The sequence below is a fragment of the Callospermophilus lateralis genome, chromosome 10 (genome assembly GCF_048772815.1).
Source record: "Callospermophilus lateralis isolate mCalLat2 chromosome 10, mCalLat2.hap1, whole genome shotgun sequence".
Classification (NCBI taxonomy): domain Eukaryota; kingdom Metazoa; phylum Chordata; class Mammalia; order Rodentia; family Sciuridae; genus Callospermophilus; species Callospermophilus lateralis.
This window is the reverse complement of record NC_135314.1, coordinates 42,869,386-42,896,242: the sequence shown is the minus strand read 5'-3', so window position 1 is coordinate 42,896,242 and position 26,857 is coordinate 42,869,386. Positions and strand designations below refer to the sequence as shown.

The window sequence follows — 26,857 nt, the reverse complement described above, 5'->3', positions numbered from 1 at the left end:
GACTTGAAGACCAAACAGGAGAGCTTTAAAATGAGATTTAAGGGGGATAAAGTAGAGAATGTTCAAATGAAACTCTACAATCACAGCCCACGGAGGGGCAGCAGGTGTAGGCTAGAAATAAGGGGCACAGCAGAGGTGGTGCCAAGCAGTTCTCCTGAGGAACTGGAAGGGAGGAACATCGGGGCCACACCTACAGCTGGGGCACGTTTGCCAAGGGCACAGAGAGAGGGGGCAAACTGAATGAGTCACGTTCTTAGGGGAGACAGCTGGACCTTAGAGAGAGCAGGTAATGATAGGGTGGGGTGGAGCACACATCCACAGAGCAGGGATAGGTACTGACGGAGGATGACAGGTTCACATAAATCACAGTCACTGAAATGGGTGTTAAGAACGCACACACAAGTGTAAGAAGTCACACACGTCAGAGTGGAAGCAAAGCACAGAGCATATGGCTGAGATTTGCAAAAGGACGAAATCAAAAAGATTTTGCTGGCAGTATATACTACAGCTTCTCAGGCAGAGCAAGGCTCTGGCTGATGCTTTTCTATTTAAGATTTTTAGAACTGGCACAGGAGGGAGGTAGGATAGGGAAGGGAGTCGGTATTTATTTATCCAGGCATCTGCCCCATCTAATGAATTTTTTACTTGCCTTGCTAGTGGTTTCATGACTTGAGAGGTAAGGGAAACCGAAGAAAGGACTTTCTCTGGACTTCATCTGACCAGGAGGCATCAAGCTGGTCGATGGTGTGGAAGGCACAGGAAGCTTAGGGGGAGGTCACCAGACCGTGCTGGAGTTTTGTGATAGCAAAAGAAAGAAACATGATACCTAGCTAAGTGTGTGCCCTCTACTACCCTTCCTGCTCCCTCTGTTCTCACTTTCCTTCTAGCATCTCCAGCCCTATCCTAGCAATATCCCAGCCCAGACTTCAGGGTCACCACCAGAGACCTCAAGTGGTGAAAAGCAAAGATCACCAATCCAAAATAAGCAGGAAAGATATGCTGCTTGTATTTCAAGGAACAGAGAATTCATGGCCACAAAGCCAATTTCATATAAGGAATTCTATTTTGGCTTTATGCGAGTGTATATCATGTATGATGTATACGCACTCAATATTCCCAATAACCCCAGCAAGGAAGGTGATATTATCCCAAATGAACCATGAAGAAACTAAGAGACAGAGACTAAATGACTTACCCAAGCCCATAGAGGAAGTAAATGACTGAACTACAGCTTGAACCCAGGCCTTTCTGTCTTCTAACCAGAGCTCCTTTAGCTCCTCCAACTTGCCTCCAAAACTAGAAGGGGTTAATTGGCTTTTGTGGGCAAGTGTGGGAACCCAACCTCAACATAATATTGTTTCTATGGGGAAATGTGCTCAGAGTGACAAACAACTGGCTTAACCAAGGAACTTTTGTAACCTGACCTATCATAAGTTGGGCACTGCCTCATATTCAGAAAGGCTGGTTGTGGGAGAGAGGGGATCAGGCACATTCAGCCTCCGTCCCCTGATTCCATGATATCATTCCCCATCTAGCTGTGCATCTGTCTCTGTCACATCTACAAATAGCCCTAGCAGTACCTTCTGCAGAAGGTAGCTGTCAGGATCAGACAAGGGGGACCCTTGGGTGTGTAAGGCAGCTAGCGTAATTCAGGCTTGCAGTCAACACGTGAGACTGGGGTCAGAGATTCATCCCGACAGCTGAGGGCCAGGTTGAGTTGGAGAAAAAGAGATGCAGAGAGCCAAGGCAGAGCTCTGTAGGCCCTGCTTGGGGTCCACCTGGCAATCTCAGCAGGGTGAAGTATGGACCTGCTTCCTGACTTTGCCTCTGCCCCCGGCAGGCAGTTCCCCTTTATAGCCTTGGTTGGCCAGGACACAGAAAGCGGCCTTCCTCTGCAAGAGGCTCAGTTCTAGCAAAAAGCCACTTTCTCAGGCCTTTGGGGCTTATGTTCCAATAAGTTGTCCTCACCTAACTGTGTCTTAACTGTCCCCATACGCCTTCAGGTCCTGGACTGAGCAATACTGCAGACATTCCTCTCTGCCCTCCGCCTCCCCTTCCAGGCAGGGATTTCTTTTTGTCCCAGTATTTGACTTTTCTCACTGATAAATGCTCCAGCCAAACTGGCCTAAAGGGGATTTTCTTTCCATGAATAACTGAATAACTCTTAAAAAGGAGGGATTACCAAGAAAGAGCCAAACTCTGAATTTTTTTGTCTTTTTTCCTTTTGGATGGGGGAAGGGAGCTACTTTTTCCTGGCAAGGACAGATACTCACTAGGAAAACCCCCTAGAGACTCAGACTCTCCAGAGATTGTTTTCTCTCCTGACAAGGTGTTGCCCACCTTGCCTGCCTCCCAGAGGTCCCTCCCAAGACTCCCAAAGTGGTGGCATTTATACCATTATGGCAATTCTCTGGTCCGGCTGCAGGGTCTGTATCCACAGAGAAGCAGTGTCTGTGAGCATGTTGGGTAATCTCAGATCATGAGTCTCGGAGAAGCCTTCCCATGTGGCTCTGCATGTGCCCACACGTGCACACGCATATCTTCATGTGCTGCATTGGGGGAGGATCCAATTTCAGACTCTGGCAGTCTTCATCATGCTTGGAGTCCTTAGGAGGAGGTATTGTCAGGTGCCAGACAGAATTCGGGAGAGCCTATCAAAGGAGGCTGTGTGGGTAAATGTGTCCATACTCCACAGAAACAAACTTGCATGGAAAAGAGAGTCACGGCTCTGGGGTCATTCATTCTCTAATGCCTGGACTTACCCTGAAAGTTGGGAGAAAATGCTATAGACAACAGGTTTGTAGGTTTGGCCCTTTGTTTACTTTGGACCAAGTGTAGATAGAGTTGAAAGACCAACTGGGAGGCCAAGACAACAGACTCTCTGATGAGTGTCATAGAATTCCAAGCAATCAGAGAGCCTCCAACCCTGAATTGGGATCTGTGACCATGCATGGAATCTGGGTAGTAAATGTGCTCAAACCCAGCCCAAAGCTTTGAGTCACGATCTTTTGGGACTTGGGTTGATTCTCTCGTTTCTGCCAGATGCCTCTAGGGCATAGTAGTGGAAGCTGGGCATGGAGGAGGTTGAAGGGGCAAAGGATTAGGACTGGAAGTCAGGAGCTGGCATTTTTATTCCAGCTCTCTACCTCCTAGCTGCACCATCAAGGAGTGATCTCAGTTCCTAACAGTTACCATGAGGATGCCATGACTTAGAAGAGAACCACCATCCAGTCCTGGTGGAGAGTAGTTCTGTACTATCAAGTATTTCTGTTCATCACGCATAACTCCCCACCATAGAGGCCATATTGAGTAAGATGTTTGTCATTCATAAAGCTGTTTTTAGTAGTAGTTTTCCCATTATTTAAAACAATTTTTTAAGTTATTAATAGACCTTCATTTTATTTATTTATACACAGGGTTGAGAATCGAACCCAGTGCCTCACACATGCCAGGCAAGTGTGCTACCACTCAGCCCCAGCCTCAGCCCCGCTAGTTTTCCCATTTTTATTATTCAACATCTATTTACTATTCAATCAGTATCTCTGGCTACCAAGCAATGTAATTGATTTAATTATATATAAAAAAGGAATTTAACCCATTAGTCAGCCTATGTCACCTTTTATTATTAAGTAATAATAATTATTATTATTGTTATTTAATAAAAAATAACAAAGTTATTTCTATTCTATGTGAAGACATGTTGACAACAACTCACAGATTTTATTTATATTTTAAAAGACTCTTTGGAACCTGTGATCCCTTGACTGGGAATCCCTGAATCCCAAGAGCACTTAAAATGTAAACAATCTGTCATCTGTGATTTTACAGGTAATTTTTCACATATGCAAATGACTTAAGAAGTGTCTTCATAGGTTAAGAGGATTTCATACTTAAACAATAAATTACATCCTGAGCAAGTTTCTCCCTCCAGTATCAGCCTTTTTTTTTCCCCTCTTAGGCCCTTTCTTGAGCTCTCCCCGCTTTCTTGCTCCCTGTGTTTCTGCCCACTCCCTCCTGATCTCTGGTCATCATTCATCACCCTAGATTTTCCTGAGTGCCATGAACACCCGTCTTGTCTCAAGTATGGAACAAAGCCAGAGAATACCTTGCTCCTTGAAGCTGAAATACACTGAGCCAACACAAATCTGTTGGCAGGAGCAGCAGGCACAAGAGTCCGATTCAGAGTACAAGAACAGCTATTTATAAAGCCTCCTTCCTGATTGCTGGGTTTTCACTTTCCCTTGAACCGACGGGCCACTGCTGCGCCTTGGGAAAGATTATTCTATCCGCAGCTCCGTGCCTGAGGGTCACCAAGAGCCCATAATGATGAGCAGTGAGGACAGAGGATAGCATGCAGGGTGGATTAGAGGTGGTGATAAGCCCTCTGATGGCCCGGGGCAGCTGAGTGTGCGGGTGATACAGATGGCCTCTGCAGCACCTGTGAGGTGACAGTCACAGGCCCCTTCCTGGCCTTAGAGTCCACCTGCCTTGTTTTGATTTGTTTGAATTCTTGATGTAAACTTGGGTTAAAACAATTACTAAACTTCCAAAGTCACTGGGGATTCAAATAACATAGGATCTGGCAGGTAAAATGCTCTCAATATTATCACTAACATTTATCATTCAGTTATATATAATTCAGCTGTAGTTGCAGTTGCTCTTTTAGTGTTTTTGCGATGCCTGCTTAATATGCTAGATTAGGATTTACCTTAAAAATCTGATCCTAGTTTCTTCAGTGATAGTAGCAATAACACCACCAATAACCCAGCAAACCCAAAAGGATATTATGTGAGGTCATTTGTTTTGCTTTTTCATTGATCTGAATCTTATGAAAATTTATAGTTAATGTATAGAAATGGCCTGTTGGCTAGGTATAGTTTTCCCAGATGTGTAGGGTTTGTCCTATACAATGTTCTCTTAAAAAGTTGAATTAGTTTCCAACACTAATATTCAAGAGGTTTTACATTAAAAAATACACATTTCTGGATTCTCTTTTAAAAATGGCAGCTCTGGTCATTCTTGTGCCACAGGGTGACCATTGTGCAGCCCCTGGGTCTTCCCACCCTATCCTGTGTGGTGTTGCCTTAGACTGCTTAATGAACTTAGAGAAACCTTAGAAATCAGAAAAGTTAATGAAACTGAGGCCTGGAAATCATAAGTGACTCTAGTGGTGTCGCATGATGGTGCGTATGAGAACAGAGGCTGGAAGGCAGCCTCTTGCCTGCCAGTCCAGCATAGCCTCTACCACCTGGTTCTGCCCCTATACACACCACCATCCCATGGGCAGCATGTGTCCCTGCAGGTCTCCAAACCTGACACTGACTGACATTGAGGGCCCAACTAACTATTTGAGTCATGAGCTACTCAGGGAACCTGATTATCAAAGCCCAAACCACAAAAAGGAACACCTTCACTTCAAGGGATTCTATTTCTAGAACTAACTATAGTGTTCTCTGTGTAAACTTCTGAGCCCAAAGAAATGTTTTCATGTTTTGACTTCTGACAACTTCAAAAGTCCATTGCCTTTAAAACTTCCTTGATTCTCAGAAAAGGGCCACTAGGAGCTCATGTTGGTGGGGAGAGCTAAATGCATTGCCTCTGCTGGTACAGATGCCCAGCAGCTAGCTTGGTTTCACTTATGGGCACCCTTGAAACCAGGCTATTCATAGCTGTCACGATGATGACTGATTCCAGCCTGAAATGGCTGACAAACATAAAAGAACATTTTTAATTAGTCTCATTTTTTCCCCTCATCTGTCAAATGAAAAGATTCAACTAACTAGTGTGCAATTGATGTTATTTTCTTATAAACCACGGGGAAATTAAGACAACCGAGGAACAGAGTCAATCTATGGTGTCACTACTGTTATTTCTCATCCCTCTACATGGCTGAGAGTCCCTTCGAGCCCAGAAGAGGATCTTCTGCCTCAAGAATGAGTTCACCTGGGTAGATTGGAGCCTGACCGGGCACCTAGCAGTCTTGTGGATCTGGGAATCAACCTCAGGACAACTGGTTCAGGATTAGTCACCTCCAGCTGAAAGGTGATTATGAGAGGGAAAGAAAGAGTGGCCAAAGTAAACTCAGGAAGAGAGATGCGGAGGACGCGTTCCAGCAGCCATTAAAAACATTGTTAGTTTTATTTTCTTCAGAAAATATTGGCCACCTGGGATAGACCCCCACACTGCTCCTGCCCTTGTCCCTGTGGCTTAGGGGAATGAGTCCTCCAGAGACTGGGACTCCTAGCAACAAGGGAGGAGAGTCATGGGGCACTTCCCCAGCCTTCCACACCTCCTTCGAGCTTTGCAACCTTCACAACTTTGTAGAAAATAGTGTCCCTATTTTGTATAAGAAGAAATGAAGAGTCAAAGAACTTAAATAATTTACACAGTCAGGAAGTGACAAAGTCAGGCCTAAACTCTGGCCTTGCAGCTTCCAAACGCCATGTTCTCGTTCAATGAAAGATGAAATAGACAGAAGCCCAAGGCCACGTTCAGGAGCAGTCTTCAATGAGGGCGGGAAAGTGGCTGGGAAATCGTCTTCAAAAAAGACAGAACGTCTGGGGCTCAGGCTGTCTGGCTGGCAGGGAGGCAAGAGCTGTGTCTCCTGCCTCGAACTGTAGGATATCCCCTGCCTCCAGGCTCTCACCAGAGGCTTTGGAAAGGTGATGGTGTCGGTGCCATGCTGCTGGTGGGAGAGGAAAAGGAGGAAAGGAAGCAAGGCAGAGGAGGATCCAATATTGAATTTATCGGTAGCAAGAGTATCTACCTCCCAGGGTTCTTCTGAGAAATAAATGGGGTAAGACATGAAAATTTTTTAACAAAATACAAAACCAAAGGGCCCAATGGCAGGCATGGTGGCACATGCCTATAATTTCAGTGGCTCAGGAGAATGAGGCAGAAGGATGGAGATTTCAAAGCCAGCCTCAGCAACTTAGCAAGGCCCTAATAAACTCAGGGAAACCCTGTCACTAAATAAAATATTTAAAAAGGGCTGGGGATGTGACTCAGTGATTAAGTAATCCCCAGTTTGAAAAAAAAAAAAAAGCTGGGGCTGGAGTTGTGGCTCAGTAGTAGAGCGCTTGACTAGCATGTGTGAGGCACTGGGTTTGAGCCTCAGCACCACATGAAAATAAAGATATTGTGTCTATCTACAACTAAAAATCTTAAAAAAAAAAAAAAAAAAAAAAAAAGGTCATGAGACCTTATAAGGGATCCATCTTTATGAAAAAATTAATGTAGTTCCCTTGAGAGTGGGTTGTTGTAAGGCACACTCAGCTTCCTTAATTTGTTCTTTCTTTTTCCTTGATTTATTCTTGCTTCCTCTCAAACACGTGTTCCTTCCACACACACCCACTTCCCCTTTTTGCTTTCCCACCATGATTGTTGCAGAAGCCAAGCCAGCACCATGCTCTTGGAACTATGAGCTAAATAAACCTTTCTTTACAAGTTACCCAGTGTCGGGTATTTTGTTAAAGTAATGGAAAACAAACACCTGGACTTCTTCCTCTTCCTGGAATGCTTATCCTGCGCCTTCTCTGCTTTCCTTGCACATCCTACTGACCTCTACCTGGCATCCTGCATAGGATGCTTGCTGCAACTTCCCCTGACCCATCTAAGATTTGATCTATGCACTGGGGTATATCCCTCCTCTGTTATACCCCAGTGCATAGTACTCAGTGCATCACAAAATGGTCTGCTTCCTTATCTGTCCTTTCAGATGCCTGTTTTGTGGAATGCTGCATTTGTTCTGGATAACATCTAGTACACCCTTTCTTGGTCCCTGGCTCAATGAATGTTTGTTGAATTATAAATATTTTGTCTCACATCAAATGTGCACTTTCTCAGAAGCATATTTGCAATCACATCATATCTTTGGCTAATCATGTGACTAGTCAAGATAATGAACCAAGAATTTGAGTGTGGTCTATGACTCTAGAAAAAATTCTATTAGTCACGAGGGGGAACATATATTTTAGCCAAAAGTCATGACACTTGATCTAACAAATATAATTACATGTTTTTCTTGCTTAGAAAATTATATCTATATTATATCTATAGCTATACAATAAGATCTATCATTTTTGCTCTACTGTTATACAAATATGTCAACTCAAAAGAACTGAACTAATACTAGCTAATAGTAAGTAGCTAACGTTCTTGGTAAGCAACAAGTATTATGTGTGGCACTTTGCTATTATTTAATCTTCTCAACTATCCTTTGAAGCAGATCTTATTATCTCCATTTCACAGATGAGAAAACTGAGGTTTAAAGAGATCAAACAACTTTCCAGAGGTAGCACAGTAGAAGAGTAGTGCAATTGATCCCCTCTGTCCTTCTGCAATACTGACCTACCCATGACTTCTTTCACTTTATTAGATCATCAGGAGAACCATGTGTGGGCAAAAAAAAAAAAAAAAATAGCTGTGGCTTCCGGAAATTTTTATTAAAACTCTAAATCTCCTGGCAATAACTTTCAAAAACCATAATTCAGACCAGCAGTGGTACTTGAAAATGGAATCACAGTACAAGTCTTATGGCCACAGAGATGCTCTTGCTGCCGGAGAGGGATGCTCGACCTCGGTGTTATGATGATCTGTGTTGTTCCCGTTACTTGGTCTCTTCCACCATTGACTGTTGAAAGGCAACTGACTCTCGTTCTCTCCTCCCTGAGAAGTCCACTCCTTTAGGCCTAATGAGTTCTGTTCTTGTCTATGGTGTTCATGCACTGGGAGCTACAGCAATGTTTCTCAAAGTCCTGTCCACTGACCACACACATAAGGATCACCAGGACATTCATAAAAATGCATATTCTTGGGCTCCACCCCACAACACCACAGAGTCCCCACAGATTGGAGCCCTGGAAACAGTGTTTTAATCACATTCCCTAGGAGATTTGTATGCATACTAATATTTGAGAACTATGGGTGGAGTCTCCATATCCTTATAACCAGCAGTGTTATAAAATGATCAGATGCTCCAACCCTGAACTACCAAATCGGAATCTGCGTTTTCACACATTTCTGTTCAGAGAATCCCTAATCCCTTGCCCATGTTTTTTAACAACAGAGCATGCCTAAAAAATGGAAAATATTTATTCCTGACATTGAGAATACAGATGAGAATGTTTTTTGGGGCTCAGCCTGCCCCAGTCCCTACCTGCCACCCTGGAGGCAGAGGAGAGCCGTATATCAGGCACACACATCATGGCACAGTAGATGAGAAGCACTGGTCTAAATTACTCCCAGTCCTTTCAACTTTTTTATGAGACTTAATTCCCTACACCTTACTTACTCTTATTTCCTTCTTCATTTATCAGGTATTTTTATGCACACTAATGGTCAAAAAGTATACTTCCCAGCTGGGTGTGGTGGTACACACCCCTAATCACAGTGGCTCAGGAGGCTGAGGCAAGAGGATTGCAAGTTTAAGGCCAGCCTCAGCAACTTAGCAAGGTCCTAAGTTTTTTGTGTTTTGTTTTGGTGCTGGGAATTGAACTCAGGGCCTTGTGCATGCAAGCCAAGCATTCTACCAACTGAGCTATATCCCTAGCCCAAGGTCCTAAGCATCTTAGTGAGACCCTGTCTCAAAAAAACATAAGGACTGAGGATGTGGATCAGTGGTAAAGCAGCCCTGGGTTCCATCCCTGGTACAAAAAAAAAAAAAAAAATGTGCTAATTCCCAACCAGTAAGATCTTAGAAATCTTCATACAAATGGAAGAATACAGTCTCACCTCCAAGTTCTGGGTAGACTGTTGAAGAAATGCAGAGAAAATGTCTGTCATTCTGATGAGTCATCTGCTATGGCCAAAGGAAAACCTGAAAGAAATAAGAGCCTTCCTCCCTCTGGAGAATGCTCCTTCCCTTGGTCCACAAATCTGAGGACAGAGGATTAGCAACATTCAAGGTGGCTTCCTCTCCCCTGAGTGCCAGGAGGAATGTGATTTTGTTTAATCCTTCCTTAGCAAAATCTGTCAGCTTGTAAACTGGACAGGTGTCCCTTCTCTTAGCCAGACCCTGATAATGGGGTGACAATTGGGGTGGAAGGAATGGAATACCTTCAGAAACACTTCCTGGTGAGACCATCTGATCAAAACCACCAAGTGTCAGGCACACCATCTGACTTTGCAAAGCCCCAGCTACATGGGGACCCCATTGATTGCGCGCGCGGGCTCTCTCTCTCTCTCTCTCTCTCTCTCTCTCTCTCTCTCTCTCTCCCTCTCCCCCTCCCTCCCTCCCTCCCTTCCTCCCTGTCTTACCCTTAAAGAAAATGTCAAAAATTTTTAAAGCTTAAAATGGTGAGCTCCTACTTTGAAGCAAATTCAACATCTACCTCTAAATGAATGGTCACCATGGTCTAAGCAAATAAAATTGGGCAGGGGGTGGCTACTGCCACCAAACAACTCTTCTGCAAATCTATTGCTTCTCTCTGCTTCCCCCAATCAGAGCACAAAGCAGCACATATTTTGGCTATGTAAGTGTGGATCTATCCCTCCTCTGTCCTGATTGCACACCCTAAGTCTCAAAAGGCTTCCCTTTGTACCCCACCATACTCAAAAGAGGTATGCCTAAAGTCCCTCTGAATTAGTAGTAGAAAAGACAGAACATATTGTCATTTGCCACCTCTGGTTGATTTCCCATGGAACTCTCTTGATGTACTTCAAAACAAGCAGGACTTTCTCCTGCTTGCTTCAAGTTGCATCATGAAAAGTTCAGAGAAGTTCAGTGAGCAGTTACCAGTTCACCCAGAGTCGTCCTGATGTATAAGAAATGAGTGGGTTTTCTCTAAGTTCCTGGCAAAAACACTTGGTAAATGTTGTTTCAATTCCTTGATCATCTGATTAACAAGTGCTAAAAATGTAAGGTTAGGGTATGCTGGGAACTTGGACCTCCTGGACCAAATAACCTAACTCTGTTCTTTGACCAGTTCAAGTACAGAATATTGAGCCATCTCTCTGCTCTACGTTCCAGGATGAAGAACAAGCTTTGGTACTTTGAATTTGGTACCTCGGAGACCTTTGCAGCCACCTGCAAGAAACTTCACGACCACATTGAGTTGGAGGTAAGCTCCAAGTGGAGAGAAGGTTTCTTGAACTGGTTTCTGCTCCTGGAATATCATATGTGCATTCTCAAGAATATATCCTCTCGGGTCCTTAAAAGGAGAGCCAGAGTGCAGTCTATTTTTGGTGCTCTGTCCTGTCCCTACACACATCCACGACCTTGCCCAGAGGCCTCTGGTTGTTGGGCCTGTCCAGAGAATCATTGGAGCTCTGGGACCCTCAGTCCATTCTGGTCCTCAGCCATCTTTCAATGTCACCCCACTGCCTCCCTCCCCCAAAAAAGATAAGGACAATTACTACCATCACAGGGTGAGGGGCTGCTGTGTGGTAGAGGCAGTGTCCCAGTCTGGAACTGGTGGCTGTGAAGCAGCAGAGGTGAGGGGTTTGGGGGTTGAGCTTTGACCAAACAGCCCCCAGCTCACCCACTGGCTTCAAGGAGCAATTCCCAGATGTGCAGCATCAGCCTGATGAAGTGCAAGCTGAGCCCCCTGTGTTCAGAAGGGTCCTTGTTCCAGTGCTTTCTGGTTTTTGTTTTTTTGTTTTTTGGGTTTTTTTTGTTGTTGTTGTTCATTTTGTTTTGTTTTTCACAAAATTCCTGTTCAGAGAACCCCTATTTTTAGTTATATATGGACACAATACCTTTATTTTGTTTATTTAATTTTTTTATGTATTGCTCGATATCGAACCCAGTGCCTCACCTGTGCTAGGCAAGCGCTCCATCACTGAGCCACAACTCCAGGCTGCTCTTCTGTCTTTGTCCTGAAATTCTTCATAATTTTTAAACAAAGCATTCTGCATTTTCACTTTGAGCTGAGCCCCACAAATTACGCAGCTGATCTCGTGGGTGCTCTGGTGTGTTCCTAATTCCTCCAGCACTTGTTGCAGCCTGCCTCAGATGGTTTGCCTGTCGGCGCCCCTCCCCTGGTAGATAAGCAGCCTGCTTCTCACCCCCACCCCTCTCCAGGCCTGCTCTCCCCAAGTCTCTCATGAGATCTCTCCTTAGTCTCTGGCTACCCGAAAGCTCAAACTTCTGTGCACACCCACTGTCTTCATGCTGGGGCACCTCAGGCTCCTGAGTCCTTAGCTTTCCGTGGGATTCAGGCCTGTAGACTCCTCTCCACTTGAGAAAAAAAAAGAAGTGAGAGGCACCCAGAGAATTCAGCCACCCTGGGCTCCCCTGGCCTGGTCTCGAAGCCTCCCTAAGGGGTACTCCGAGCTTGGGGCCTGGACATCCCTTGGAGAGGAGCATTAGGCCAGAAGCACTGTGGGAAAGCCCAGCCGCTGCCACTCCCTGCCGGAAGGGAGGCTGTGTGCACACTCCCAGGGAGTTTTCACAAACAAACACTAAGCCAGAGGTTCTGAGCAGCTCTATTTGACTCATCTGCCTGCCTGCCTCTCCCCTTTGGTTGCTAGGTTACTGACACCAGGGTGGGAGGCACGAATCCTTGGCTAATCCCCTGTACTTCTGCCAGCTCAGTCAGTGGGCACAGAGGCCCAGGAGCCAGGGGCCTGTGTCCCCAGGTGGTAGATGGCTGAAGTCACCTACACCTGGGAGAGGCTGAGAAGCCAGCCCTCCTCTATTTACACACAAACACACCACCAGGGAAATGTGGCCAAAGGAGGAGGCTTTGGCCAGGGTACTGAGTGTGGCTGACAGAGATCTGTATGCATTTTTCCTGTTGGCACGATCGCCTGGTGGGATCTCTTTAAATATACCACAAGTGAGGGACAGCCCTGGCCTAACCGCGACCAGCTGCACACAGCGACTGCCTGTTCTCCCTGCAGCTGGCCTTGACCTTGTGCCCAGAATACAGCAGCTCAGCTCCCCTGCCTCTGTGACCCGCCCTCCTGGCTCCAGGCTGGCTTTGCCCCACTGTCCCCTCTAGGTCTAAGACATAGCAGCACTTCCTCAACCACACAGGGGGCTGGTGGCTTAGTAGCAGAAGACACTGGTGGCCTCTGGGGGAGTGGGGGTTGTTCGCACTGTGGGTTGTTGGGACTTTTCAAAACACTTCCTGTTTTCCTTATCTCCCTATAATGAGTCTTTTTAGTATTTATTCATGAGGGTAAGCTGGAGGAAGGGGGGGGGGGGTGAGGTTGTCATGTGATGGTGGCTTCTGACAGCCCAAGAGATTGGGGCAGGCACCATTTCTGCATTCAAAGAATAGTGAATGTTCGGTCCACCCACTATTGTGTGATTCAGATGGAAACTGCAGTTAGGGGACAAGGCATTTGAGTGACAGGTGTAGAGAGAATGCAAAGCATAGCAGGTAGTTGTGAGAGCATCAAGGACCTCAGGAAAAGCAGGTAAAAGAATCTGTTAGATGACCGTCTAAACGTGGCTGCTGCAGCACACAACAGGCCAGGCCTGTGGGAACCAACATACGACTTACCAGCTCCAGGTCAGTGAGTCCCAGAACACCTCATGCAGATATTTCTACCTCATTTCACTGTTTTTCAAAACCCTGCTACTGCTTTTATCCCAAGTCACTCCATGGCCCTGTGAACTAAGTAGGCCAAGGATTCTTATATTATCACCTCCATTTTATGAAAAAGCAAAACAAGGCAGCGACAGTTAGAAGGGTAAATAGAAGGAAGAGAAAAAAATAAAAAGGGACAAAGTCACATGCTTTAACTGCCTACCCTGACACATCCTCATTTGATAGGAAAACCAGCAAGGCAAGTATTGCCACATTTTTAAGATGATGCTGAGATACATTCAATACTTGACCAAGACTTCTTTGCTGGAAACTGGGAAGAGAAGATTCCAGGTCTTCTGGAGGGAGTTGAGCAGAGATTTACCTACCAAGTGTCAAAACCCAGCAAATCTGTCAGCCTGGATTCACAGTTCTTCCTCCTTGTTCTGTGGGACTATTGGATTCTCTCTCAGTTCAGGCAGCTACACAACTCTGCTGAGAAAAGATTCGCAAAGATCAGAGGACACACTCCTACTGCTCATTTGAGGAAGGAATCAGAGATTCAGGTGAACAGCAGGAGCGAGTCAGAGACAAAAACTGCCCTAAAGCTTACAAAAGATTTTTCCACACAGCATCTCATTTTATCTTGACCCACAGGACACGCTGCGCAGATTTTCACATCCTCACCCTGCAGATGAGGAAACTGCGGCTGAGGGGTTTGGTGACCTGAGAAAGGGCACAACTGTAAGGAACTCAGGGAACAGATAGTGAAGTCCATTATTTGTTTTTGATCACTCTAGTCAAAGACTGGTTGGTGAGACTAAAGCCCAGATGAGACTGTGCAGGGAAGTTCTCCGTTGATGAAAGCCATTCACGTGGTTTACAGACTCTCTGAGGTGAGTGGCTGGCTGAGAAGAAATAGGAGACTTGATCCCAACTCCGAAATAAAGCTCATAGCCCAGCTGACAAGAGAAAATGGCCCAGGAAACACAAGAGGACTGGTTAATATAGTGTTCACTTAACTAATAAGAGGAAACTAGATCCAAAGAGTCTCAGGCAGCCACTTGGGTGATCCCAGTCAGATCACTCTGAACTCCGTTTTGGCAGCCCGATGACTCAAGCAGGGAAGAAGGTGACCTCAGATCTGCTGCTCACATGCAGACAACCTGGCCAGGGCTGGCACAGTGAAGGGGCCCCAACTCACAAGGCCTGGGATTAGCTTTGTTCTGTTCTTGGGATAGGTGATTCACTAAACTATGTCTGAGTCTCAATTCACATCTGTCAAATGGGGTAGAAGGGAAGTGACCTATCTCACAAGACCATTATTTTGAATTAAAGTTTTCAGGGGTTGGGTTTTTTTTTTAAATTAATTATTTAATTAATTTTATTTAATAATTGATAGGGAACTTTACTTATTTATTTTTAGTACTGGGGATTGAACCCAGGGGCTCTTTGCCACTGAGCTACATCCCCAGCCCATCTTATTTTTTTTTATTTTGAGATAGGTTCTCACTAAGTTGCCTATCTCAACTTATCTCAAATAGGCTGGCTTTGAACTTGGAATCCTCCTGCCTCAGCCTCCAGAGCTACTAAGATTACAGGCATGTACCATGGCACCTAGCTTGGGGTTGTTGTTTTATTTTGTGTTTATTTAACTGGCAGTAGTGCTAAACATCTCCCTAAATCTGCAAATCAGCCGTAAGTGGCAAGTGTCCTAATCACCTTTCCAGAGCAGGGGGACAGGAGGCTAAGAGAAAGTAAGGAGCTCACCTGAGGTTCATGATCTATGAGTGGTCAGGTCAGACTTCCATCCCAATTTGCCAGAAACCCAAGAGTGTCAGGGTAGTAAAGGCCCTTGAGAAGCTCGGTCTGGAGCAGATATTCTCAACCTCATATAGGACCTATCCAGCCTGCTAATTATTCACAGTCTCATTCATTGTGACATTTCAGATAATGTTAAAATCAGGCATGAGATTTTTATCTTTATCAGGAAGGGAAAATTAAAAATATTGCAAATGGTCTCCATAGAAAGAGTGGGTATTAGGGCTCTACCTGAAACAGGTGCTGGATGCTTTGCTTCCAAGACCTCCTCTCAGGGTGCTCTCCAATGCCTCTTTGTTTCCAAAGAGGCCCTTTATATTTATCCTAACCTGATTTCACCTGCATAAACAGGTGAGGAAGGCTCATAGTGAGTCACCTCCCCCACCCCAGGCTCAGAATAGCCTTGCAAAGATTTTTAGATGTGATCACAGTTAGGTAGAATAAACCAGGCAGACTTCAATTTGAACATACATTTTACATTCTGCAGAAATAGTTCATTTTTCTGCCTAAAAATAAGAACTCCCCCAATTCCTTGATATTTAATCTAATCTTTAAAACAATGTTCACAAGAGAAGGCTAGCCAGTTCCACTAAAATGAACCTAATACTGGGAAACATAAATGCAAATCTAGAAGCTGTTCCAAAAAAACCCCAGCCTATTTGGGGATCGCTGTATATCAGTTACCCCTTTTGAGGATTTAAAAAATAACAGAAAACAATTGAGGACAGTTTTATCAAAAAGTCCCACTTCCCCCTCACTCAGAATTGATTTTTCAGTATTGTATCTTTATTTCCTTTTGGTATTTTTCACCAAAAAAATAAAATGCTACAGGTAAACCTGAAGTCACACACACACACACACACACACACACACTCCCTTCCTGCGCTACAGCCTGCATTTTTCACTCACCATTGGTCCCTGAACTCTCTTCACACTGATATTGCTAAAATTGGTTCCTTACTTTTACCTGTTCTCTAGTGCTACATGGATTTCCCGGCCACTGTTGGCAAGGAGGAGCGGAAATGGGAACTCTCAGAAATTGCTGGTGGGAACCTGTGTGGTAAACCCCCTTGGAGAGAAGTTGGGCAATCCACACTAAATGCATTCATAGACTGTCTGACTCCACGGTGCTTCTCACCCTAGAGCTGGAGAATTCCCTGCATCTGAGCCTGAGATTAGCATGGGAGTGCAGTGCAGGATTTTTTTTTTTTTTTTTTTTTTTTTTTTTTAAATAACAAGACAGAACCGACCAGGCCCGGCCTGATGGTGCACGCCTGTAATCCCTGTGACTCAGGAGGCTGAGGCAGGAGGATTGCAAGTTCAAAGCCAGCCTCAGCAACTTAGTGAGCCCCTAAGCAACTAGGTCCCTAAGCAACTAGATCCTCTCTCTACATACTCTATCTAAATAAACTACAAAAAAGGGCTCCTGGTGTGGCTTAGTGCCCCTGGATTCAATCCCAAGTACCAAAAAAAAAAAAAAAGAACCAACCCAATTGACTGTGCTAACCTAACACCTTAAAAAGACATTGAGTGACTCTACCAAATGCCATTGAATTCTACACTTCAAAATGATTAGTTATATGTTCTGTGAATTTTACCTCCACCAAAAAAAAAAAAAAAAATGGTTTAAAAAACAGGAGTGAACCAGGTACCATATCATGATCTGGGTGGGTCTCACCTATGAGAATCCTAAAACCTAAAGTAACATTAAGCATAGGTATGTGTGCATAAAGAAGCTTCATAAAAAATGAGTCAGGCCAGACACAGAGGCACAGGCCTGTAATTCCAGCCACTCTCGAGGCTGAGGCAGAAGGATCACAAGTTCAAGGCCAGCCTCAGCAACTATCAAGACAGTACCTCAAATTTATAAAAGGCCAGGGATGTTGATCAGTAGAGCAGCCCCTCTCCATTCAATCCCCAGTACTAGAGGGGAAGGAGTTTAAGATTAGGCAGATTTCTTGAGCTGCTCCAATCCAATTCAGCGCCATTATTTTTCAAAAGAGAGAAATGAAGGACTTTATAGGTTAAGTAGCATGACCAAGTTCACTTAGCCAGAATGTGACAGAAAAAGAACCCACAGCTTTCAAGCTGTAAGAGGGCCATTCTCTTATTCTGCCTTGGCATCCACACACTGGATTGCACACTCTTAAATCAAAGGGGAAGAGATCTTTAAGCCTGGGTGTCTTCTGTAGGGCTATGAACCTTCTTAGCCTGGGCAGGTAGAGCCTGTCAGAGCTTGGAGTAAAGAAAGCAAAAAGTGACCCCTCAACCTATCCACCCCACCACAGTGAATAAATGGAAGGGAAACCTGAGAAAATAAAAGGGGTGACCAGATGGTGCATCAAACCCTAGAGGCAAAAGTAGGACTAGAATGGTCTTGATAGAGAGATCCTCCTTCTAGTCTATTCCCTTCCCACTCAAGTCCAGGGCTCTGATGTCTCTACCTGGCTTTCTTCCTGCTCCCTACTAATATGTGATCTAACCTCTTTCCCTTGCTTTGAAAAGTAATGCAAATGCCTGGTTAGAATATCCTGAAATACAGAGGGGCAAAAAAGAAAAGTAACCACAATCTCACCAATTGATCAGCACCACTGGAATGTTGGCCGCATTACAATCCCATAATAACATTAGCCCTCTCCCCTCTGTCTTTCACATCAGGCCTCCAGAGAATCTCTGTGATTGATTCTTTGGTTCTGTCAAATCGTCATCCATTTTTAAAGGCAACCCATCACCCCATCTCTCCATTTCTTTCAACCATGCATTTGCTACCAGTTTCCTTGGCTGATGCTTAGAATTGTTCCGCTGACCAAGGAGAAATTGTTTCTGTCAATTTTCCCTTAGAAAATCCCATTGTTCACTTGCATCTCTGATACATAACTTTTTTTCTCTCAAAAGACCTTCTTTTTTATTTCTTACAAATGTGTACCCTATAGTTCACTTCAAGTCTCTATTCATCCATATGCTTTTATTTTTTAGTTCTTTCCCATTTCCTTTGTTCCTGGTGAATTGCTTTGATTTTCTTTTGTCTTTAGATTCCTGGCAATATATACTTTTGTCTTCCAAAGACTTAGGAATAACTTTTTAAAAGATGAAGTCTAATGTTCACACTTTCTCAAAGAAGTTGGTTAATACATGGTAGGTATGATAGACAGGGCCCCAGGAAATCTCAGAGGACCAAGGCTGGAGGTCACATGTTTTACAAGCTATGTAAGAACCCAACAGGTTTCTGGAAGATGCTCTCAGCTAACCTCTGCCCCAGAGGGCTTAGCTTTTTAGCCAACAAGGTTTCTTGGTAAAAGAATAACTTTTCCCAAGCAATGACTACCAAACAAATACATCTTTTAAGTAATAATGGACTATGAGGCCCCATCAGTAGGAAATGTATTCATTCTCTGAGACATTTTAGAATATTGAAAAGAATCCATGATCCCCATCACCATCTCCAGAGACTTGGGGACCTCAGGGAGGAAAACACTTCAATTTTTTTTTTTCCTTCTACAAGTGAACTGTTAGAGAATAGTATATACAAATATGTCCCGTTGGCTAGAGCAGATAAGTCTGTTTTCTTAACTCAGTATGTGGGGCCATAAACTTGCTGATCCTAGTGTTCGTTGGAAAAGGAATGAAGAAAGTAGGAGAACTTACTCTTAAGGAGAGAGCACCCTCTCTTAAAGAGCTAGGTACCTTCAGTAAGAGATGTCCTCTGCATTAAACTTCTGCTTTCCACCTAATACATGTATCTGCTGAGTTGATGAAAGGCTTCCCATCCAGGACTTGGCATGGAGATTAGGCAGTCAGCTTTCTGAAGCAAGGTCTTTCTTATTCATTCTGTATTCCCAGGCCCATCACAGAGGCTGAAGTGAAGTACTTCCTCCGGAGTTACTTGTTGATTGTAAAATTAAACCAGAGTGTGAAAATCCCATAGTCAGTGTGAACATTAATAGAGATTGCCACTTGACCAGCTTTAAGTCACACCTTTCTGTTGGAAGCCACTAGCATAAAAGGGACTCTCCTGCTCCATTTGTAACACAAAGTAGGGGGTGGCAGAGCTTGCTGCCTGGCACCTGGGCCTACTCCTAACCCTGCACCAAGTGGAAAGACCTCCCACGCCCTGTTCTGAGCTGTCACTGGGACCTTTGAAAGTAGCAGAGGGTCTGGGACAACTGAGAACGAGGACAGGAAATGCCAGGGTTCTCCCACCTCTTTCCCACCAAAATTAAGACTGTGAGTGGGCAGAGCCCATATGGCAGCAAGGGTGCCGGGCAGTTGTGGGGTTGCAGGACATCATCCTGCAGGGCAGAAGAAAGGTCTCCATTCTGAGCCCTTTAGATTGCCCAGAGGCCTAACTGCCTTTGAGCCCTGCAGGTCCCTAAGGCCACCAGCTTTACTCTGCCTGCAGGAGAATTGGGCTCCTCAGGAAACCTCCTCCAGCCCAGATTGGTCTCAGCTCCTCAGACAGGCTGCAAAACCTATTAATCTGCACCCAGAGCAAGAATGCCTTAACACACCAGGGTTTTTCTAAGCTAGGGGAGGGCAGAGTGGTGGATAGGAAAAGACTTTGCCCTCTGTCCAACTCTGAGGCAACCCACCACCGTGAGCTCTGAGAAACAGCAGTTCTGTTTTGGAAACTGGCACCCAGTGCCGGCTCACTCCTGGAAATGAATTAGGGCCCCCCACCCCCAGCTGCAATGTTCTACTTCCAGTGCCTCTGCCAACAACCCCCTTCCAGCTGCCCCTCTCAAAGGCACCATTGTGCCTGCCTGGCACAGCAACAGAGGAGGGCGAAAGAGGAAGAAAACATTTTCTGCCCATGGGATGTTCTTAAGCAGGTTGTGTGTACATGGCTTCCAGGCCGCATTCCTTGAGCCCACACAAACCCGCCAGAACTCCATCATCCCTGTCACAGATGGCAGCCTCTTTCCAGTGTAACTGGCCCTCCATGGCTCACTTCGAATCAGAGAACTCAAAGCACACAGCTGGATGGACAGGGCTGGGCAGAAGGGGGGAGGGGAGCGTCACTGTGACACTTTCTCAATCCAGCACACTCTAGCCTGCCAAAGCACATTCTGAACTCGGAATCTCTGAACTGGAAGGGGTAAGTCCCACTTACTACTCAACAAAAGATTCATTCTAGTACATTCTGATAAGTGGGCCTCCAGCCTCCTGAATACTCTAAAGATAGGAAGAGGAGGCTCACTGCTTCTCAATAAGCCTGTTCCATTGTTGGACAGCGTTGATTTTCAGAAAGTTCTTCCTAATGTTGAACAAGAGTTGTTCCTCGCCCTCTGCTTCCCTCGTGGGCACTTGGTACAACACTTGGAACAAACTAGGTACACGGTAAGTGTTTGTGCATTGAACTGAGTGGATTCCTCACTCATTGGACCTCTTTTCATCCTCCACAGTCACACAAAACTTCCTTCCTTGGTCGTCTACATGACCCCTCTTCCTAGGCTGAAGAAGTGTCTTCCACACTGCTTCCCATTAATCTTCACTACACATCCCCAATTCCTTATATGACTGCATTTATAGACCTATAACTATCCCGACCACTCTTCTCTTGAAGGACTCCATTTTTTTTTCAATGTCTTCCTTAAAATGAAAAATTGAGGGCTGGGGATATAGCTCAGTTGATAGAGTTCTTGCCTAGCATGCAAAGGCCCTGGGTTCAATTCCCAGCACCATAAAAAAAAAATAAAATAAATTGAGCCAAATGTGGTGGCACACACCTGTAATCCCAGCAGTTTGGGCCTGAGGCAGGAGGATCACGAGTTCAAAGCAAGGCTCAGCAACTTAGTGAGGCTGAAAGCAACCTAGTGAGATCCTGTCTCTAATAAAAAAATAAAAAGGACTGCTGACGTGGCTCAATGGTTAAGTGCCCTTGGGTTCAATCCCTGGTACCAAAAAGATTAAATCTCTTGTATTTAGAATATTCCCAACGTGGTCTCATAGGTAACAAAGCACACGATTTATAGGCATCCTAAATTGGACTGGCTTCTTGGTCATGCAGGAAATCTGCAGGCTGTCAAAGATAACCAGAAACCCTGGTAAATATGGAGAAGGAGCTTCCTTAGTTTCAGTGTTTCCTCATCTACAAAAATGAGGATACAAAACTGACATTTCAAGGTTGTAAGGATTAGACATAAAATACATGAAGTGCCTGGGTCCTAACAGTTACTCAATAAATCATGTCAATTAATATTATATAACATATATGTGTATTAGTATTATTATCTAACTGCTCACAACAGACATCAGCTCCTAAAACAATATAAAACAACCTCTCTGAATATAGAATGACCTACATGCCAGGCCAATTTTTGTATGTAGATAGTACTAGACTATTTTTCCAATAAGGCTGTCACCCCTCACTAGCGGCTCTCAATATAGTGCCTTTTCTTCCCTGACAAAATCAGATTATTAACACTAAAAGCATTCTCTCTAGTTCTTCTCTAGGGAAAACAGATATCATTGTTTGAAAAAAATCCTGGCTGCTTTTCTTTCACTCTCAGTAAATTTCTCTATTCTTGCCACATATCTTACAGATCTGAAAATATCTACTTCCTTTTCTGCTTTGTTGCCTCCAGTCAGTGGGGTCCTAGATTGTGGGTACATCTTTTCTCAATTTTCCTTTGGATGATGCCTTCTGGTCCCTTGAAATTTACAATAGTGGGAGTATTTACACCATAGAACACAATAGTCAGGGTTATTTTTTTTTCCTAGAGAGCCTGTTATTAAGCATTTAGCATCAAAAGTCTGCTTCCAGCACTGAACTGCAATGAGCACATTGAGGACAGGGACTCTCCATCCCCAAGGTCCAGTAGAGAATAAGTAGGCTCTCATTATTGATGGATGGATGAACGCTTTTGTCATCTGTCTCTTAATGCCTCTCTTACATGAAATGTGCCTTCTGTGCCCTGTTCTTGCTACCAGGTCTTTGAGCATGGGTGTCCTTTAGCTATTGATCAGAGGACCACTTCATGCAGACTGGATTAACCATCCATAGCTCTTTCTATCTGGGACATTCATCCACTATATTTGATCACTCTCTTCATCCAGAGAGGCTTGGGGGATTCATCTGGAAGGAAGGAAATCTTGCCAGATTTCTTCAAGGAACACCTTGGTTTCCATATTAGGATTTCTCCACACATTCTTCCTTTCAATTCACAAATATATTGGACACCTGATATGGGCAAGACACGCTAGGATCTATGGAGAACACAGAGCTGCATATGCTATGGTTCCCACCTTCCAGGAGCTTCAAATTTCCTCAGGTACAGGAAATTTCCAAAGATGAGGGAAAGTAAAGCAACGCAACTTTAGAGAAGGGGGAGATCATTTTCTTAATGATTTATTAACACTAGAACACTCGGAACTGCTTCCTAGAGGAGATGCTTCTCTGCTGGCAGGGTAGGATTTTACTAGGAATAAAAGAACAGATGGACAACTTAGGCAGTTTGCAATAGCAGAAAGAGAAGTAGGCCCAAACTCTGTGGGACCCAGCTAGCAGTCTTCCTTATCTACTCTCCTCTTTCCAAGCCAAAGGAGACTTTCCTGGGTTAGCACTCCCAGTGACTTACACTCCAGCCTGCCAAGCCAACCAGAGGGCACCTCCTCTCCTCCCATCCTGGCTCTTTTATGCTTCCACTCTAAAGGAGCATCACCACCCCATCCTTTCCAAGCTCTACAGGCCCCTGAGGATGCTTGGGAAGTTCATTGATGCTGTCTGCCTAATATCTCTGTGTCCTGTTCCTTCGAAAAAGGAGTAGGGAGGGGAGAGGTAGTCAGGTGTATGCTAGTTACCTCTCTGCCCTTCAGTGACTATCTGAGGCTCTAACATGGAGCCCAGGCCTCCAGGGAGGCTACCCTCAGTTCCTGCTCACTGCCACCCCCAGCCCAATATAACCCCTGTTCAAGTGTGTCCAGACACAGTCCACTCCTTCCCCTCTGAAACAGAAATATTGTTTTTGCTAGAAATGGGTCCAGTATTTCCTCTTTCCTCTTCAAGAAAGCTATGTTCTGCCCAAGTCTCTGACACACTGAGAAAAGAAAGGACACCAGTATCATTCCCCAGACCAACATCATACTACTCGGTTTAGCATCTTCTCTTTCATTCTGTTTACATCCTGTCCTAGTATCTCCAACTTCTTCTGTCTATGCATTCCTTCATCCCACAAGTATTAATGGAGTATCTTCTCTGCTTCAGACATCTAGGAAAGCCTTATCCTCAATCACATCATCCTTTTAGAACCCATCTTCCCTCTCCAGTCCCACGTCGCCATCAAACTACAATGCTTCTCTGACCATCTGACCATGTCCCTTTACCGTCACCATCCCTACTCCTCTTGGAGTCCCTGGTTAAGCCCTAGCTCTTCCTTGAGGGAGCTGTGTGATCTCAGAAGGGCACTTAACCAACTTTTGACCTCAATGATTTATTTTGGTAATTCAGAGTGATCTCCAATGTTCCATCTGCCCTTATCATTCTGATATTCTGTGCTTGGCCTTCATCCAATGACAGAATTCCTCTTTGAAAAGTCACTCTCAACTTCGTGGTTGTCAATTCAAATGACCACAGGTCTAGTTCTAGATCATCTGACCCTCATGGCCATTGTACCATTGGGACATTCCCTCGGCCTCTGTAGCCTTTGTTTTTCTCATCCATAAAATGAGGTAGTTGGACTGGGTGATGTTGCAAGATGCTTCCGGTCTTGGATTCTGTGAAAGTACAGAATAGAGAAAAGAGAGAGAGAGAAAAAAAAATAAGCAACTCTTTTGGGAAAGTGGACAGGAAGGAACTCATAGAGAAAGTGGCTTCTGTAGAGTTTTGAAAGAAAGGTAGAGAGGGATGGCAATGGAAAGTACAGGTGTCCTCAAGGGCATTTTGCCATTTTGGGACTGTGACAAGGAGTCTAAGCAAGGATCATCACTGGCTGATGAAGGACTATGAAGGGAGGTTTAGGCTGGCAACACCTGATCCCACTGATCCATCTAAACCTCACAAAAATACAGACAACCCAACCTGGGCCTGCTAATGAGATGTAATAGGAAGTAAAAAGCCCCACTAATGAAGTGTTCTTTCCAAAAAGCCAACTCTGTTCCAGTTTTTAGTGTAAAAAGACTAATTTAGTAAAATGCATGGGATAAATTAGGAATAATTTTTTTTAAAGGCATCTCAGAGATGCAGTTAGCAAAGTCCAGAATCTGGAAACACTATATTCAGCCTTACTCCTCAGAATGTGGTCCATGGATGTGAAGCATTAGCATCATCAGGAAATGTGTTACAAATGCAGAATCTCAGGCCTAACCAGACTTCCTGAATCTGAATCCTCATTTTAATAAGACAACACCCCCCTCTGCATGATTTGCATGTATATTAGTGCTTGAACATCACTGCTTTCCAGGACAAATGACCCATTGTCTTCCAAAGAAAGTTAAAGAAAGACAGGGGGAAGGAAGTCAAAGAGGCAAACCAAGGGAAAAGTAGAGGATTTATAGATGAAAAGAAACCCAAGAGCCAGATGTGATGGCTTGGGCAGCTGAGGCAGGAGGACGACGAGTTCAAAGCCAATCTCAGCAACAGTGAGATGCTAAGCAACTCAGTGAGACCATGTCTCTAAATAAAATATAAAATAGGGCTGAGGATGTGGCTCAGTGGTTGAGTACCCCTGAGTTCAATCTTCTGTACCACCAAAAAAAAAAAAAAACCAAGAGATGTATCACTAAATGCAATATGTAGACCTTTCAGACAACTAGCTATTTTAAAAAATGAGACTACTAAGGAAATTTGAACAATTACGAGATGTTTATTGATACTAAGGAACAGTGACAATAATATTGGGCTAATTTTTAAAGTCATCATTTAAAGATATACAGTATTTATGGATAAAATGATAGAAAATCAGAGATTTGCTAAAAAGTAGTTCAGTAGAATGGTGTGCAAAGAGAGCCCAGTTTGATTTAAAACAGTATTAGCTGCAAGTTACTAATTGTTGCAACTGAGTTTTGGGATATATGGGGGATTATCATACTCTCTACTTTCCTGTGTGTTTGGAAATACCCATAATAAAAAAGATTTAAAAGAAAGACCAAGGCAGAGTCCCTTGAGGCCTGAGTTTCAACCCTAAACCAGCCTGCAGGAGGTCATTACCCAGAGGAGCCAGCCCAGCGTGGGCTGAGAAACACGTGTGCACTCCAAACCAGAGAAAATCTTGCCTGATCTATAGCATGGAGAATTGAGGTTAGTTAGAAGGGAGAATTTCCTAGTTGCTAAAAACTGAAACAGGTCATCAAATAAATTGTGGGATCTCCTGCCCTGAGGACCTTCAGAATAGGATCAACATGGAGGAGGCTGCTTCCGCACTGTCTTTTCAGGTCACTAAGGTGGGCGGGCAGGAGGAGCACGAAAAAACCCACATCGGGGCCGGGGAAGCATCAATGCCCTCCCTCCTTCACCTCTTCTGCTCTCTGTCCCTCCGAGGACAGAGAGTTGGGCGAGTCCAGGTTCTGCCCAGAATTATGGGATTGTAGGGATCTAAGACGTCAAGGGCAGGGTGGGGGTGGAGATGAATATGAATTCCCAGTGGTTTCATTGGCACATACTTACGCATTCCCCTCCTAACCTAGGGTCTAGTTACCTACGCATTGGCCCAACCGCCAAACAAGCCGACCATCCCAGACTCCTAGAGAAACCCAAACTGGAGGTATAGTCTTGGCCAGGGGACCAAAGATGAACGTGGCCGACAGCTGCGGGCGAGCTCCGCGGGGCCTGGGAGGAGGCGCGCGGGCCGCTCCGGCCTGCGCCCCGAAAGATTCCAGAACTGCTACCATGTGGACAGGAGTGGGGTCGGCCTTCGTGTACCCCGACTCCCACCTCCTGCCCGAAGATCCTCCCCGGACCTAGGCCACCCGACGTCGGGTACCTGGCAGCCGGCGCACACCCGAAGCACGATTCGAGCGTGTGCGCGCTGGCTGCTCGGGACAAGAGCCCTCTGTTCAGCTGCACACGCGGCTATAAATACCTGGTGCCGCCGCAGCGCTGCCTCTGCTTGGAGCCGGGCCTGGGCTAGGATGGCTAGTGGCGCGCGCGGGGACCGCCGCCCTCTTTGCTGTGTCCCCAGGAGACGCCTCGGTAGGAGCAGGGGGAGGGGGCCGGATGACGTCATGGAACAGTTGGAGGATTTAGCTCAGGAACCCGCGGGGACCGGCGTTCCATTTAGGCTGACTGTGTTCCACTCTGGGCTCCACTTTCTCAGATTGAGCACTCAGCCTTCCACCTTTCCCGAAAGCTGGGGTTCTGAAGGAAATCAGTGTACGATGGCCAGGCCCGAGAACTCCGGAAAACAGGCACACAGGCGTGGGCTGGCAAGGCTGCCACCAGCACAGCCGGTTAAAATGCTTCCAGCAAAGCCTCAAGTAGTGACGAACTGATTTCAGGGAAGAACTATGCCTCAAGGCACAGGGATGGAGGATACTGTAATAATAATGCAGATAGTTATGGAGTGTCGCTGCCTTCCCGAGACCAGTCAATCCTCCTCCCCATTTTACAGATAACAAATTAAAGCTCA

The 26,857-nt window shown here is 45.0% G+C and overlaps 1 protein-coding gene across 5 annotated transcripts in view; it reads left to right on the top strand.

Annotated features, from left to right (window-relative positions):
- Positions 1-26,857, top strand: part of Dgkg (diacylglycerol kinase gamma) — a 157,056-nt gene that overhangs the window by 88,458 nt on the left and 41,741 nt on the right. For all 5 annotated transcript variants that reach the window (XM_076867246.2, XM_076867243.2, XM_076867245.2 and 2 more), the window contains one exon: positions 10,970-11,060. In XM_076867246.2, the coding sequence (XP_076723361.1) occupies positions 10,970-11,060 (91 nt within the window). The remainder of the gene's footprint in view (positions 1-10,969; positions 11,061-26,857) is intronic.